Source organism: Cydia pomonella, chromosome 7, assembly GCF_033807575.1.
Source record: "Cydia pomonella isolate Wapato2018A chromosome 7, ilCydPomo1, whole genome shotgun sequence".
In the NCBI taxonomy this organism is placed as follows: Eukaryota; Metazoa; Arthropoda; class Insecta; order Lepidoptera; family Tortricidae; genus Cydia; species Cydia pomonella.
This window is the reverse complement of record NC_084709.1, coordinates 18,157,327-18,172,700: the sequence shown is the minus strand read 5'-3', so window position 1 is coordinate 18,172,700 and position 15,374 is coordinate 18,157,327. Positions and strand designations below refer to the sequence as shown.

The 15,374-nt window shown below is 35.9% G+C and overlaps 1 protein-coding gene across 1 annotated transcript in view; it reads left to right on the top strand.

Annotated features, from left to right (window-relative positions):
* Nucleotides 1-240: 240 nt before the first annotated feature.
* LOC133519513 (vitamin K-dependent protein C) overlaps nt 241-15,374 on the top strand; it is a 48,363-nt gene continuing 33,229 nt past the window's right edge. The window contains exons 1-5 of the mRNA XM_061853519.1: nt 241-752; nt 1,042-1,147; nt 3,936-4,050; nt 7,336-7,387; nt 11,000-11,112. Of these exons, the coding sequence (XP_061709503.1) occupies nt 690-752; nt 1,042-1,147; nt 3,936-4,050; nt 7,336-7,387; nt 11,000-11,112 (449 nt within the window). The 5' untranslated portion in view covers nt 241-689. The remainder of the gene's footprint in view (nt 753-1,041; nt 1,148-3,935; nt 4,051-7,335; nt 7,388-10,999; nt 11,113-15,374) is intronic.

Genomic DNA, 15,374 nt, shown 5'->3' with positions numbered 1-15,374 from the left:
GGTTTCGGACCGAACGTCCACTTTTGTCTATAAAGCTTTTCTATTTATAGTTGTACCTCCAACCTTTGTGTTAGAATTGGGATTTTTTAATATTATTTATTCTCAAAACTATGAACTTTTTGCATTTTTATTAAGATAAAAGAATCCCATACCTTTACAATATACCTTTCTATGGCCGTAACAAAACGGACAAACCAAAAATGCACTTATAGGATATAGGGGACATTTTTTCTCGTAGGTATTAAGATCGAAAGAGCTCGTGATTGAAAATAATATAAAAAATCCAAATTCTAATATGAAAGGTGTAAGGAGACCCTAAATCGCGTTACAGATGCAGCGTTGTACGCATAAAACAAAGTTGCCATCTGTTGTTTTAATGTAGGAAAAATGACAATGCGCTTAACGCTGCGTTTAATGCACGCGTTTGCCGCAAGAAACAATGACGTGTTTGTGGGACGCAGATGCGGCAAACGCATTTCCGCACAAAACAAACTAGTATAAATATTTAACAATATAAAATGAGTCATATTACTAAATAGTTATCATACTTATTAGTTATACGATTAGGTACATAAACCCACTTAATAAAATATACAAAAAAGCAATTCGTTGGAAAATGATTACTCTGAAAATTGTATCTCCTTTATAGATGCCGAATTCAGCTGGAGATTGACATTGCGCCGAAGAATATGAAGCGGTCATGCACACTAGTATCTCTTTTAATATTCACGGAAATTGCATCAACGTATTATGTGAGTACCTCTCGATGCACTCAATATATCAATCACTATGTAACGTCACAGCTGCCCGATCATGCATAGCCAATGCAACTGACAACTCACCTTCCATAAAAAAACGTCTGGCACATTGCCAAATTGAAATATGCCCCGCTTGATCAACCGGCGCACCTATTGTATGGAAAATGGAAGTTGAAAAGAGTAACCTAGTTGCCCTAAATGGCAACAAATTGCTATCGTAAATCACAATGGCTTATTGTTGAAATGTCGTTTAATAGCGAGAGATTTGTCAATTCCTTTTCAGGCTGGAGTAGAAACGTCAGACATGAGTGTTCACAATTATGTTGAAGAGAGAAGGGGGAATGTTAATTTAAGACATAAAAAAGGAAATGACCACGGGAATCAGACTGGTAAGGAACACCAAATATCTTCTTGTGAAATTATAATTAGTGTTTTTATAGTTATGGCAATGTAAAAATTTGCCAAATAGGAATGATACAAATAAAACAATAGACAATAAAGAAGCTTATTGCGGATTATCAAGGCGACATGAATTTGAATTTCTACTAGCGCCTTATCCAAAGATCACTTCTTTTGAAAACGTCAGCGAAAAAATAATTTTAACTTAAGTCGAGAGCGCGCACTGTAAGTTGAGTCAGCATTTATTCCAGGTGTTAAATATGGAGTGCACATTGGCTTTATTCTGAAATATGCACTTGACGAATCAACATGATATTGAAATTGAACTGGATGTGTACGCTCACATGTTTGTACAGGGGGAACAAACTTAATTATTACCATGAGAATAGTAACGTTTAATGTAAAATTACCAAAGAAAGCAGAAGATGATTTTATATTTGTCATGTCTTTAGTGACACTCGGACAATTAAGGCAAATCGATTGAGTAAAAAAATATGAAATTCGGCCCGCGCGTTTGGTCTCTAGAGTGCTACAAAAACTCAAACATACACCTCGACTGGAATGATAAACTCATTACCCACATTTGTATCGTGCTGACGGGTAAATATGGTCAGCAAAACTTTTAGCTTAGCATCCCTGCAGACATATCTGTATTGCTGACTCTACAATGTACATTTAGTGCAATAAATTAATATTTTGCCAAACCAGTATATGGCCTGGCTACTCTAGAGGTATTCCGCGTTATCGACCCTTTATTCATGTACGAAGATTCACAGTCTTTGCAGCTTATTGTCTGCTTCAGGTGTCTTTTTCTCAGCACAGTATATCTTCAGGGGCTTTGATCACCTTACGGATCTTTAGAAACTTAATAACTATTGAGCGCATATTATACACTATTTACTGTCCAAAATAAATATAAAACTACTTACAGAACAGGCAGGCGAACTCCTTCAAAGGATCTCTTCTATTACTGTATAGTAGAAATGTAATGTTATTATAGCAGTCAATTATGTGTAAGCTCCTAGTCTGTTTTAAATTCAAGTGAGCGCCTGACAAAGTCCTTTAAGCCTTGTTAGGCGGTCATCATAATGATGCGGTTTCCGTATTTCGGTTTGGGAGCATTGCGGTAAAGACATTGCGTCCAATATTTGTTATTATCGTTAATTTAGTAAGCCTGTTACAGTCAGTATCAGATTTGAATTAATCGACATTCATGCCAATATCATTTCTTCCTATTCGCAATTCTACACAGTCTAAATTCCTCACAGTAAGTATTTAACCACATTCGCTATTGTGCACAGTCATTATTTGTGTACAGTAGCGATTCAGCCTTTTCGCAATTCTGCACAATCTGAATTCTACACAACGGCATTTCACCACAGTCGCTACTGTGCACAGTCATTATTTGTGCACATTAGCGATTCTCCCTGTTCGCAATCTCGCACAATCTTAATTCTACACAACGGCATTTCACCACAGTCGCTACTGTGCACAGTCATTATTTGTGCACATTAGCGATTCTCCCTGTTCGCAATCTCGCACAATCTTAATTCTACGCAATATCATTTAATCGCATTAATAGTTTATCTTTTCGTTTTTAGTCGATATATTTAGTCAACTGTAATTTTTTGGGTTTGATGGTACCTCAAAAGTTTAAATATAGTCAAGTACAAGTCAGACTCGTGCATGAAGGGTTCCATACCACTAGAAAGTGGTCAAGGGCATGTCGGGCCATGCTTAGTTGTAGGGTTCCGTGGTTTTCCGACAGTCATAGTAAGTGATTCCGATTTAAAGTGAACTATTTGATATATGCTATTGAGATTACATACTAAAAAAATCCTACGTTATGACGGGTATCATATTACAAATTATTTTCTGACCTAAAAACCTTCCTAATACCTCACACATCAAGGTTTTTATGGAATAAAATACCTCCTGCCCTATAACATATTACCCTAAAAAAATCATTTGCCACTTTTTATTTTACCACTTCCGCACGTTTAATATACAAGGTGTTACAAACTGTCAAAAAGTGATAAAGATAGACAGTCGCGTGCATCCAAAGGGGTTGCCGGCCGAATGCATATAGTTATGAGGCAGGCAACCTTTTTTCACGCCTAGGTATGTATAGTGCTTCTCTCAAACTAGCAATGAAATTAAAAACAACTATTAAATAAGAAATATTGTTTTCAATTATTTTTTTCATTTCTGAATGTCATGATGCTGTGTTCCTATATCTGTGAAATGAAAATTAAAAAATAGTACTTAGTCGGCCTAGGCCTTTAATTTAATTGCCGGCTTCTTAGATGTGCTCCGCCCGAAACGAAATGTTTGAAGCCTAAAATACCGAACAGAATGACAATATTTCATTGCATGCTTGAGAAAATGATATTGCGTAGAATTAAGATTGTGTGAGATTGCGAACAGGGAGAATCGCTAATGTGCACAAATAATGACTGTGCACAGTAGCGACTGTGGTGAAATGCAGTTGTGTAGAATTCAGATTGTGCAGAATTGCGAAAAGGCTGAATCGCTAATGTGCACAAATAATGACTGTGCACAGTAGCGACTGTGGTGAAATGCCGTTGTGTAGAATTCAGATTGTGCAGAATTGCGAAAAGGCTGAATCGCTACTGTACACAAATAATGACTGTGCACAATAGCGAATGTGGTTAAATACTTACTGTGAGGAATTTAGACTGTGTAGAATTGCGAATAGGAAGAAATGATATTGGCATGAATGTCGATTAATTCTCAGATTTCTGTATTTCGAATTAGGTCCCTGGATGGCGTGGAGCGCGTGGAGTGGGTGCCGGGACGGGCGGCGCTCGCGGCGGCGGCACTGCCTGCGGCGGAGGCGCTGTGGAGATGTGCTGCAGGTCCAAGTGGCAAGGTGGGAATACAGTTGAAATATCTCGAGTCTCGAGTCTATATTGGATAGGATTTTGGCAAAAACTATTCAATCCATAATAAGTTAATACAATTATTAAATTTCACAACAAACAACATGGCATTACCAATTTTTTTGAGAATAGATGCTTCTTGCTAAACTCGAGTAGTTTCGTCCAATACTCGTAGAAGAATCTTGGCTCATCTTTTGAATCGAGTTTTTGCGGTGTGACTCGAACGGACTGGAGTCCTATAACATAGACAATATCTATAAAATAGTCATAAAAACTCTCAATAGTACTCGTACTCGTTTTTTGTGAACTAGACAACAAATACACGTTCAACGCATGTAATTGTGAAGATGTGTTGATGATTGTAGATGCACCAACAACTTTTCAGTCACGCTCTTATGCAGACCTCGCAGTAAATGGCATGCGATTTTGAGATAATTTCGGACTCGGAAAAGGACTCGAGTTTCTGCACAGAACTCATAGGCCATAGGCGTTGCAATAAGCATTGCAAACAATGGATTAAAAAAGAGTCAAGTTTGTCAGACTCAAGTTTGTGACCTTGGAAGGCCCCCGGGTCATTGTGAAATACTTGAAAAACTATAAAATTTTCGGTTCTTATTACGATTTTCATAATTTTGCTACGGAAAAAGTCACTAGAAAAACTTTTGAGCCGACTACATTTGCAACAGTAGATTGTTTCGTGTGTAATATTAAATGAAAGCTTAATAAATATTCTCTCCATATTTAGCCCCATCATAGCCACCATTCGTCCCGTCCTCGTCTAAGTTCTGAGCATTTCTGAGCTAACGAAGCGAGAGTGAGTTTTTTTTCAAAAGAGCAACAGAGCAGAAATAACTCAGAAATGCTCTTAACTTGGACGCGGATTATACACGTGTACAATATTTAAACAGATTTTATTTAATACTACATATGTGTATTGCTTACTATTAACATATAAAATAAGTATAATAAGCGGGCATCTCGCTCGTTTCTTCCTAGAACGTGCGGAATGTGGAATGACTTGCCTCCTGAGGTATTTCCTTTGCGCTACGACATGGGATTCTTCAAGAAGCGGGTATTTAGGGTTCTCAAGGGTTGGCAACGCTTAAGTGGCTCCTATGGTGTTGCTTATGTCCATGGGCGACGATGACCGCTTCCCATCAGGCAGCTCGTCTGCTCGTTTGCTGACTATGCTAACATAAAAAAAAAGTGCTCAGAGAAAAAGTTTTGTAAGGAATCTAAAAATTAGCCGACCCTTATTTAATGCAAGACGAAATGCAATTTAACTGCCTATCAAGCCTATTAAAAGATTTTTTTTTGGCACATTGATAAAAGTCTAGATATCTGAGTGTAGTCCGGTGAGGATTTCAAAGCCTCGAGTTTGTACCAACACTAATATGTAGGCAAGATATCGGATGACTATCCCAAACCATTCGCTCTCGTATTCTCTGTTCTTCGAAAGTAGAACGGATTTGAAGAACAGTAAAGTCTACTTTAGAATAAAGCCTGTAAGGAATTAAGGCTGTAGAGAAGGCAGCATTCACATTGGAAATATAATATGTTCGCCTAATATAACGTGCATTTAGGCGATCTGTTCGCCGTTCACCGTGTTAGCTATATTTTAAGCTTATTGTACGGACTACATAGAAATGAATCTCTAATGGGCTTTATATTTCAAGTATTCAAACTTATATGAACCGCCGACCTTGTGCTTATATGGATTGTATGATGACCGGCCTGGCCTAATGGGTAGTGACCCTGACTATGAAGCCGATGTTTCTGGGTTCAAATCCCGATATAAGGGATTTATTTGTGCGATGAGGGCGGATATTTGTTCTTGAGCCATGATTGTTTTCTATATATTTATATATTATATATATCGTTGTCTGAGTACCCACAACACAAGCATTCTTGAGCTTACTGTGGGGCTTAGACAATTTTTTATACTACGTCGGTGGCAAACAAGCATACGGCCCGCCTGATGGTAAGCAGTATCCTAACCCCCTCCTGTGGGAGGGTAAGGTTGCCAGAGCTCAACGAGGTGTGCCTCGTTGAGCTCTGGCAACCTTACTCACCGGCAGGAACACAACACTATGAGTAGGGTCTAGTGTTATTTGGCTGCGGTTTTCTGTAAGGTGGAGGTACTTCCCCAGTTGGGCTCTGCTCTAGATCTGGAATGACAACCGCTGGCTGTGCCCTACCACACAAAGCGAGATGACATTCACAATGCCCATACCTCTCTTGTCGACGTAGTTTAAGGACGTACCCGGGTCCAAGGACGTACCTGGGTCCAGGTATAATGATGTCCTATAACATTTGTCCAATTTGTATAATAATGTCCTATAACATCACAACATAAAAATTTATTTATTTGCACCGGAGTTGGTGAGTTTCGAACTATTAATAGAGGTTCCATTGGGTTCCATATAATTAGAGTTGATACATAATCAACCTGTTCAGTCAAGCTGGACTATCTATTTGTGTGTCTATCTGTATATAAATGTACATCTTATACTATACAATATTCATAGTGGATATATATCGTTGACTAGTGCCGACCCATACAACAAGCCTTATTGAGCTTCCCGTCGTGTGGGAAGTAAGTCGATTTGTGTAAGATTGTCTCATATTATTTACTTATTTTTTATTTATTTATTAAGCTTCACAATAAGTTAAAAAAATAAGGTGTATTATATTCAGTTGGATAAATATCTGAAAGTCCATGAAAATCAATTTGGTTTCCCGGATTGTCTACTGAGAGAGTCTGCCATACTGAGCCTTAAGCCTGTCGTTAGGTACTATACCACACGGAAAACACCAGTGCCTGTTTTCTCGACTTATCTAAGGCATTTGACTTAGTAAGTTATGATCTACCGTGGAAAAAGCTTGGAGAGTCTAAGTAATAAATAAAGTCTAATTCTATTTTTATATATTGGTATAGTAAATAATGTTCTATGAGCCGATATAGGCTCTCCGAGTATTACAGGTTGTGGGGTTAGATTTGTTTTTTAACATTGTAATGATTGGATTGGATTTAAATAAACGGATTTATTATTATTATATATATTATATTCCATTTAGTATACAATTTTTCTTGGAATTAGATACAAAAGCGTTATTTTTATGAACTCAACTCATATTTCCCTATTTCGTAGCAACAAATCAAAGAGACAAATTCTATTTCATCTACAACAGTTCCGGGCCCGAAATTCACCGAATCTCTGTGTCTGCACCATTTGTTTACAAACATAGCGTGTTGACAGTAACTTTGTTTACAGATGCGAGTTCCCGGGAAGCCTCGTGCCACCTGCGTCGCTGCATATACAATCAGTAAGCATTCGATACCAGCTTATTTATTTAATCGTATGGCGATATCAAGCGAGTCACATAGGCAAAATTATATACAGTATTATTTATAAGGCAACGTCCAAGTTTTGCAACCACTTCACAGCATCGAGCGTTAAGTCTAGTAGATTATCTAGGCTACCCGAGTATGCTCGGAGTGGGCACCGCTGGCCATGGCTTGGTCTATGTGGATGGATACCAGCTACTAAAGTGGAATTCCATAGAAATGGCCAAAAATGCAAACAAACCAATTTACCTTCATTTCTCCGTATCTCGTACTTTTTATGGACACCCACGATTTTATCAACAGTTTATATACTTAAATCTTTTATTTATATCAATTACTAGTTAAAATATTATATAAATTGTTAATATTTCAATGAAAACAACCACCGTAATACTTTTAAGTTATACAAGGTAAGTATAAAAAATAGTGGAGATTCGTTTAACGGTATCGTGCTCCGATTAAGAAAAATAGAACAATTTTTTTATGACGCGATAAATTGTTCGCCTTTGTGTGAAGAGTTGTCCGACTTGGACGACCTGCCCCATAGAAAAATAAATCTTTGTTTCGCATCAAAAACTTTTTCTTCTACTTTTTTCTAATCAAAACAAGATACCGAAAAGATCCTCACTATTTTTGTAACACCTTGTACGTCAAATGCTAACAAAATCTGTCATATTTGTTTACATTATTTGGCATTTCTATTGAACTCCACTTTACAGTTCTACCCCCTAATTCATAAAACTTAGCAACCTCTTACAAACCTCTCTGGAATATTGTCTCTATCAAACTAAAAGAAATGTTAAAAGGACGGATAGGGACAAACGAGTACGAGTATCAACAGTTTGTTAGACTTATCGTTTATGAATAACGCTTAGAGTGCGTGCGAGTTATAGTTCGTGTCATGTACGATGACGCGCAGATTTATCAAGTCTAACCTTTAATAATATGTCAGTACGAGTCAAGGCATGCTTCTTCGTGAATGAGTCGATCTATGTCTATGACATGACGTTTAGTTGAAGGGCTTAATACATTTACCTCTTCGCAGGAAACTCTACAGTCTTCCGTTTCATTCATCAAAACCCCATCCACGGTGATTCAGGAGACGTGAGCAGGATTAACACCACGCATTCAGTAAATTATAAGGAACTCGTACTAGTATTAATGAGATTAATGTTCATTTTTAGGGTTCCGTAGCCAAATGGCAAAAAACGGAACCCTTATAGATTCGTCATGTCCGTCTGTCTGTCCGATTCTGTCACAGCCACTTTTTTCCGAAACTATAAGAGCTGTACTGTTCAAACTTAGTAAGTGGATGTATTCTATGAACCGCATTAAGATTTTCACACAACAATAGAAAAAAAACAGTAAATTTTGGGGGTTCCCCATACTTAGAACTGAAACTCAAAAAATCTGTTTTCATCAAACCCATACGTGTGGGGTATCTATGGATAGGTCTTCAAAAATGATATTGAGGTTTCTAATATCATTTTTTTCTAAAATGAATAGTTTGCGCGAGAGACACTTCCAAAGTGGTAAAATGTGTCCCCCCCCCCCACCCCGTAACTTCTAAAATAACAAAATGAAAAATCTAAAAAAAATATATGATATACATTGCTATGTAAACTTCCACTGAAAATTGGTTTGAACGAGATCTAGTAAGTAGTTTTTTTTTAATACGTCATGAAACAAAAAAAAAAATTTTTTTTCATCATACCCATACGTGTGGGGTATCTATGGATAGGTCTTCAAAAATGATATTAAGGTTTCTAATATCATTTTTTTCTAAACTGAATAGTTTGCGCGAGAGAACCTTCCAAAGTGAAAAAAAGTGTGTCCCCCCCCTGTAACTTCTAAAATAACAGAATGAAAAATCACTCTACTACAATTAGAGTCTGGTTATTTTTGAAAAATCTTATCTCACTCATGTTTGACGATTTATTTTAATTTAATAATCAAAGTGTTTGTTAATAATAAATAAAAATTAGGTGTTGTAGGTTGACCATGCTATTATAGTCTACTATAATAGCATGGTCAACTTTTTTGATGAGGAACAATTTAATCCTCTAGGATTAAATTGTTCCTCATCAAAAAAGTTAAAAAATAGGATAAGGTAGGGTTGGTTCCCTTAACTACGATGGTGAGCGACCAATTAACGTTTACTGAGTCTGTAATATTAGTCCTGCTCGTGCCTCATAAATCACATACACCAATGTATCGTCTGAATCATACGAATTATCCCGTAGTAACAGATGTAGTTTAAATATCAGAAATAAAGCAACAATTCAGATCGAAAACAAAACCTACAAACTGTGAATAGATCAATAAAACTCGAGCGAATGTTTATTTTCAAATAAAGTCGATGAATTCTGAATGTTTGTTGATAATAACACCTGTTCTAAACTATTATTCTGAGCGAATGTTTGGAAAAAAGCATAAAAACTCGAATTTTGATGAAAACAATCATAAGTCAAAATAATTGAACCGTGAATTACTTCTCATAGCGGAAAGCTACGAGAAGATTGGATAATAATTTTCTTTATAATTAATGATATACTACTAAGGGCCTGTTTCACAATGTCCAATTAAAATCTTGAATAAGCAATTTGTCACTTATCTGACGAATAAAGTCATCGTTGCTCAGTCAGCTTAACTGGTAGATAAATACCTTTAGAACTTAAGGTAGTTTTATCTGGCAGTTAATTTATTTGTTGATTAGCTATCTAATACTTTACTCAGACTTTGTAAAACAGGCCCTAACAAGTTTCTAAACTATATATAATTTCAAGTAAGTACGCAAGCGTACCAGAATTTTCAAGTTTGTGAAGCGTCTGTATTTAATTATTTAAGAGAATATTCAGTGTAAGTTAAGTCAAGGTATAACAAAGATAAAGTGACTAAGTTTTCGTAAAACGTATACCTTTGTTTTGTATTATCTTATACAGAATGTAAAAATACTGGGGATCCGGATGTAGAAGCAAACATTTTTGACGCTAATAAAATTTCACCTTTGTATGGAGGGTTGGACTTGGACGACCCGACCCATGGATATTTTTTTTGGCGCGAAGTTTTTCTTCTTCTAATTTTTCTTAATTAGAACACGGTACCGGATTTTTGTTACACCTTGAATACTTAATGAATCCGCTCCGGTACCCTATTAACTAATGGTTTTTGTTTCAAAAATAACAAAGGTAATACAAATAATAAATTGGAAAATGAAGTTTTTGGCCTATTTTTTTCTTCCCGTTTGGATGATAAAAGATCTACAATACTGTACTTAGGTACGTTTTTCTACTGTCGTTAATAAAAAAAGTCGAACTAACAATAGGTCGACCACATGTATTATGAATTATGATTAAAATACTGAATATGTAAACATTTTTTATCTTACAAACTGCGTAGAGTTAGACCAAGATAAGTCTGCAACGATTTTGATAGCACACGCAATACAAATGTTATTAATACGTCATATTTTCATAGAAGTTTGACTCTTAAAATGACACTTGCACTGCGCGTGCTATCTTGTTGCAGATTTGTCTTGATCTGACTCTAATATAATAGACCATTTTAAAAAGATTGATTTTTATTAACAGATCCAAAGTCGCCAGTTAGATATGAACGAGGACGTGCAGAAAAGATTCCGAGGTTTCTCGGCTTGGACTCCATGGAGTTCCTGCTCCCGGCGGTGTACTACCGTCAGGAAAAGGTACCAATTATTCCTTAGAGTCAGACCAAGCTAAGTTGGCAACGATTTTGATAGCCCAGCTGTACAAGTGTTAAGTAAACATCATAATTTCATAGAAGTTGACATTTAAAATAACACCTGCACTCTCTGTCAGTCTGTCAAAATCGCTGCCAACTTATCTTGAAGCAATTAATATAACAGGGTATCTTATACAGTGTGTAATTATTGTATAATAGCAAGTAGACGTAGGTTTTAGAGATATAAAACAATTTTGAAAGATTTTTTATTTTTAGTCTTAACTACCAGAACATTTTTGTAATTTTTTCGAGTGGCAATGTATTTCGTACATCGTCATTAGTGACTATTGTGATAATTGTGATGTCGTCATTAAATGCGTCATATTGGGTTAAAACAAAGTACCTAGATATATTGGTAAAATAAAAGTTGTCTCTTTTTTATAAAACCTATGAGAGTATGTTAATTATAGTATAGGAGACCTACTGGCGGAGTCGATTAAAACTTCTTGTTATAACAAATCTCCTATAATTAATAAATAATTACAATAACATTCAAATGACATGGAAAAATCAACGATTGTTTCTGAATGTCATGCTTCAACTTAAAACTCGTCGTACAGTCAGCGTCAAATACTTCGTAGCAGTCAAAGTGGCCAAATAGTTCGGTACACCATACTAAATATATGGTGTACCGAACTATTTGGCTACTTTGACTGCTACGAAGTATTTGACGCTGACTGTACCTACCATCGACGTGTGGTCAAAAAGGCCAGACCGCCACAATAGCTTAAACCCTTTGGTTATGCGGTCGTATCAAAAATACACGCTGTATAAGTAACGATATTTTTTGTTTTTGCTGAAGTATATACTTCAAATCTATATTAACGTATTCTATGATTATGTATGGCTAAATCCAGAAAATGTGCATAATAACATTCAAATAAAAACCTTTCAAATTACTTATTTAGTTACTCATTAATGGAGAGCCTAATAGCCTCGGATCGGTAACAAGTTTACTAAAACACCATTAGTTATATTTGTATACTTTCTCTATTGATTGGCCCGGGCGCCTGGCAGTTGTTCGTCGGTGGAGGTCAAGTTCATCTGGGAAACTAGTTATTAGGAAATAGACTAACTTACTAAATAGGGAGTTTTCGATGCTTTATAAATTGTTTACCTACATATGTATAAATTCCAGATCTAGCTTTTAGTGTAAGGCCTGAAGGCGAGCCTCCAGCGAAACGTTCGACGAGGCGTCCAGCGGCAAAATACTGGTCAAATGTGACAGTAAAAAACTCATTAACAATTAAAAAACAAAATAAAGTAAAAATGATAAAAGAACATTTTAAAAGTATATAGCTCAAATTTTGGGTACGCAATACTTAGGATGTATTTTTAATATTTTGAATTGTCTAATGTATGTTTTAGTTTCCCAATATACAGTAATAATTATAAAAATATGAGATATTAATGAAAACAACGTTGTTTCCATACTTATGACCTGGGATGTGGGTATTCTGTGCAGCGTGCACTCAGTTCGGTACTTTTGCCCACTTAATTCTACTAATAGAATTGAAAACGAGTGGTCCACTAGATTTCTAATTTTAATCGCTCGTTTAAAAAAAATAGCATATCGCCCTTTTCCACAGATTTTCGAGTGACGAAATCGAGCGCTCAAAATTCAAAAACCGGCCCGGTCGCTTACACGTTCTTCTAGAACGTCCACTCTGGTCGCACACTTAGAACATTAGTTTCAAATCTGCACCCAAAAATCACAAACAGTAACTTTATACTTAGCAGGCTTTAAACCGGCTTATTCAGAATACGGTGCTCTATTTGCGAATCACGTGATTTATGGAGATTGCTAAATGCAAACAGAATATTGCAGAATCTAATGCGGAATAGACACTATCAGAAAGAATAACATTAACATTATTGTTCATCTCTTCGTTCCATTTTATTTCTCCGTTCTGTTAATGAAACAGTCTTGACATTTTTATATTCATTGGGGGACTCTGCTCGTCTTGGGTTTTTGGATATTTGTTTCGTGGCATTCTGGCTATTTGAACTATTTCATTTTTTGTTTCTACCTTCTATATTTCTAAATTTATGTTGTTTTTTTATTCCATTGGGGTCATACAGAACTATTATGGAGTTCTGTAGTCAACTAGGAACCCTTATAGTTTCGCGAAATCCATCCGTCTAGAAAGTTACAATTTGGCATGGATATATGAATCAATCACGCCGACAGTCTTAAAATAAAAACTAGTAAAGAAATTTCTTTTAGGGTACCTCCTCTACACGTAATGTGAGGTATCTTTTTTCACTTTAATCGTATAGTGTAGGGTGTCTTTTAAAATGATTTGGAGTCTTCAACAACCATTTTTTGACATAAATAACATATTTTCTGAAATAATCGCTACGAAAGAAAAAAAAAATGCCCTAACCCCTCTAAATTTTGACCCTCTACATTTTCGTACCATAGATATATATTTTCTAGATTTTATTTTACCGCTTTGTCGGCGTGATGGATTTATATATCCATGAGAAATTACAGCTTTTTAACACTAATCACGGAATTCACGGAGCAAAGCCGCGGAAGGACAGACAGACAGAAAGACGGACATGATGAAACTATAAGGGTTTCCAGGTGACCACGGAACCTTAAAAATGGAAATAATTAATGACTGTGAAGCAGCAGGAATACCTCGTAGATATTGATAGTAGTCGACTTGTTAAGAAAAAAATACACCAACGAAAAAATAGGTAGGTAACTACTACCCGCTTCTTTCAGATTCTAATGCATTATCTTGTCAAATAATTGCAAAATTACATTTTTTTGTTACTTTATATCATTTTTATTATGGGTGTGTAACCATTTAAGACATACTATCGCAAGTTGAGTTCCGAACTAGCAAGTCTATTATATGTCAGCGCGATACTCGTAGCATAAATTTCGCTCGATACCACAAACCGAACTGGCCATATCTTGTCATAAAACAGACTCTGTAAATTCAAATTTGCTCCAGCCAGGGCTTTTAACAGGTATTTTAAAGTCTCTTCTATCTTTTAATTGCAACGCAGTGAAAGCAGCGAGAAGCTGCCATGCCGTTGTTTTTGTTATTCACGCGAAACGTACCTACTAAAACGCTTATCGTTTACGGAGCCGGCGACGATAAATCTTTTCATGGCGCATAAGCTCACAGCGTCTAAATTAAAAAGAAAAAAACGATAACGAGAGGGGATGCAAGAAATGGAATAAATATAAAATAAGACTGTAATGAGATTTAATATGTGTTTAGGGGCACTTTAAAACTAGTGGTTTTGTGAGCTGCAGACCTCGCGATAAGCTTAAAAATGTAAATTAAAAATACTTTGTTGAGTCATTTTCACAGCCAACTCACGATTGTCTTAATTGCCATAGACCTACTGGCGTATAAGTCCTTTATGCCAATTTTTGCCATTTTAAGCATTAAAAAAAATAACGGCACATAAATTATATCTAACTACCGAACCTGCTCACAAAATTTCATGAGAATCTGTTAAAAATAGCATAATACCTGCAGAGGAGAACATCCGGACATACGAAAGCATTTTTACCCAAGATAAAACGTAGACATTAGTAGCTGTATTAGATTAATGTTACGCGCGATTTTGTGAATTAAAAAGCAGCATATTATGTCTCATAAATTCATATTATATTTAACTGTATGTAACATTGACCGTGGTATATGTAATATAAAGCCCGACCAGAAATATATGATTATTGTCAAGAGGGCGCTGTTATTCTCATATATAGGGTGACAGTTCAGTTTAGTATGAAAAATTTAGTTCCAATGAAATTCCGCAATATATGGCACGTGATCATATATTACATTAGGTCAGGCTTTACCTATAGTTGATATTTATTCTATAAATTACAACTGGTAACACCCTATTGGAATGGAAAGAGTTGCTGCTTATGTATGCCATGTTGTTACTGAACTATGAATGTGTGAGTTTGGCGAAACTGGTTTTCATACTAAAAAACTTTCATTTCATAACTATTATATTATTAATTCGTGTAAATATCAACAAAAGTTCCGAGAAAATCCGGGAGATCGGAAACAGGAATATAGTAGTTATGATTACCACATAAATCCCTTATTAATGCACATTCCTGTGATGGGATTATTTGTCGTGTCGTGACTCATTTACTAAAAGCTATTTGTAGTGGGTGGAATAAATTGCGTAAATCAACTCGAACTGTGCTTAATGCTTTGATAA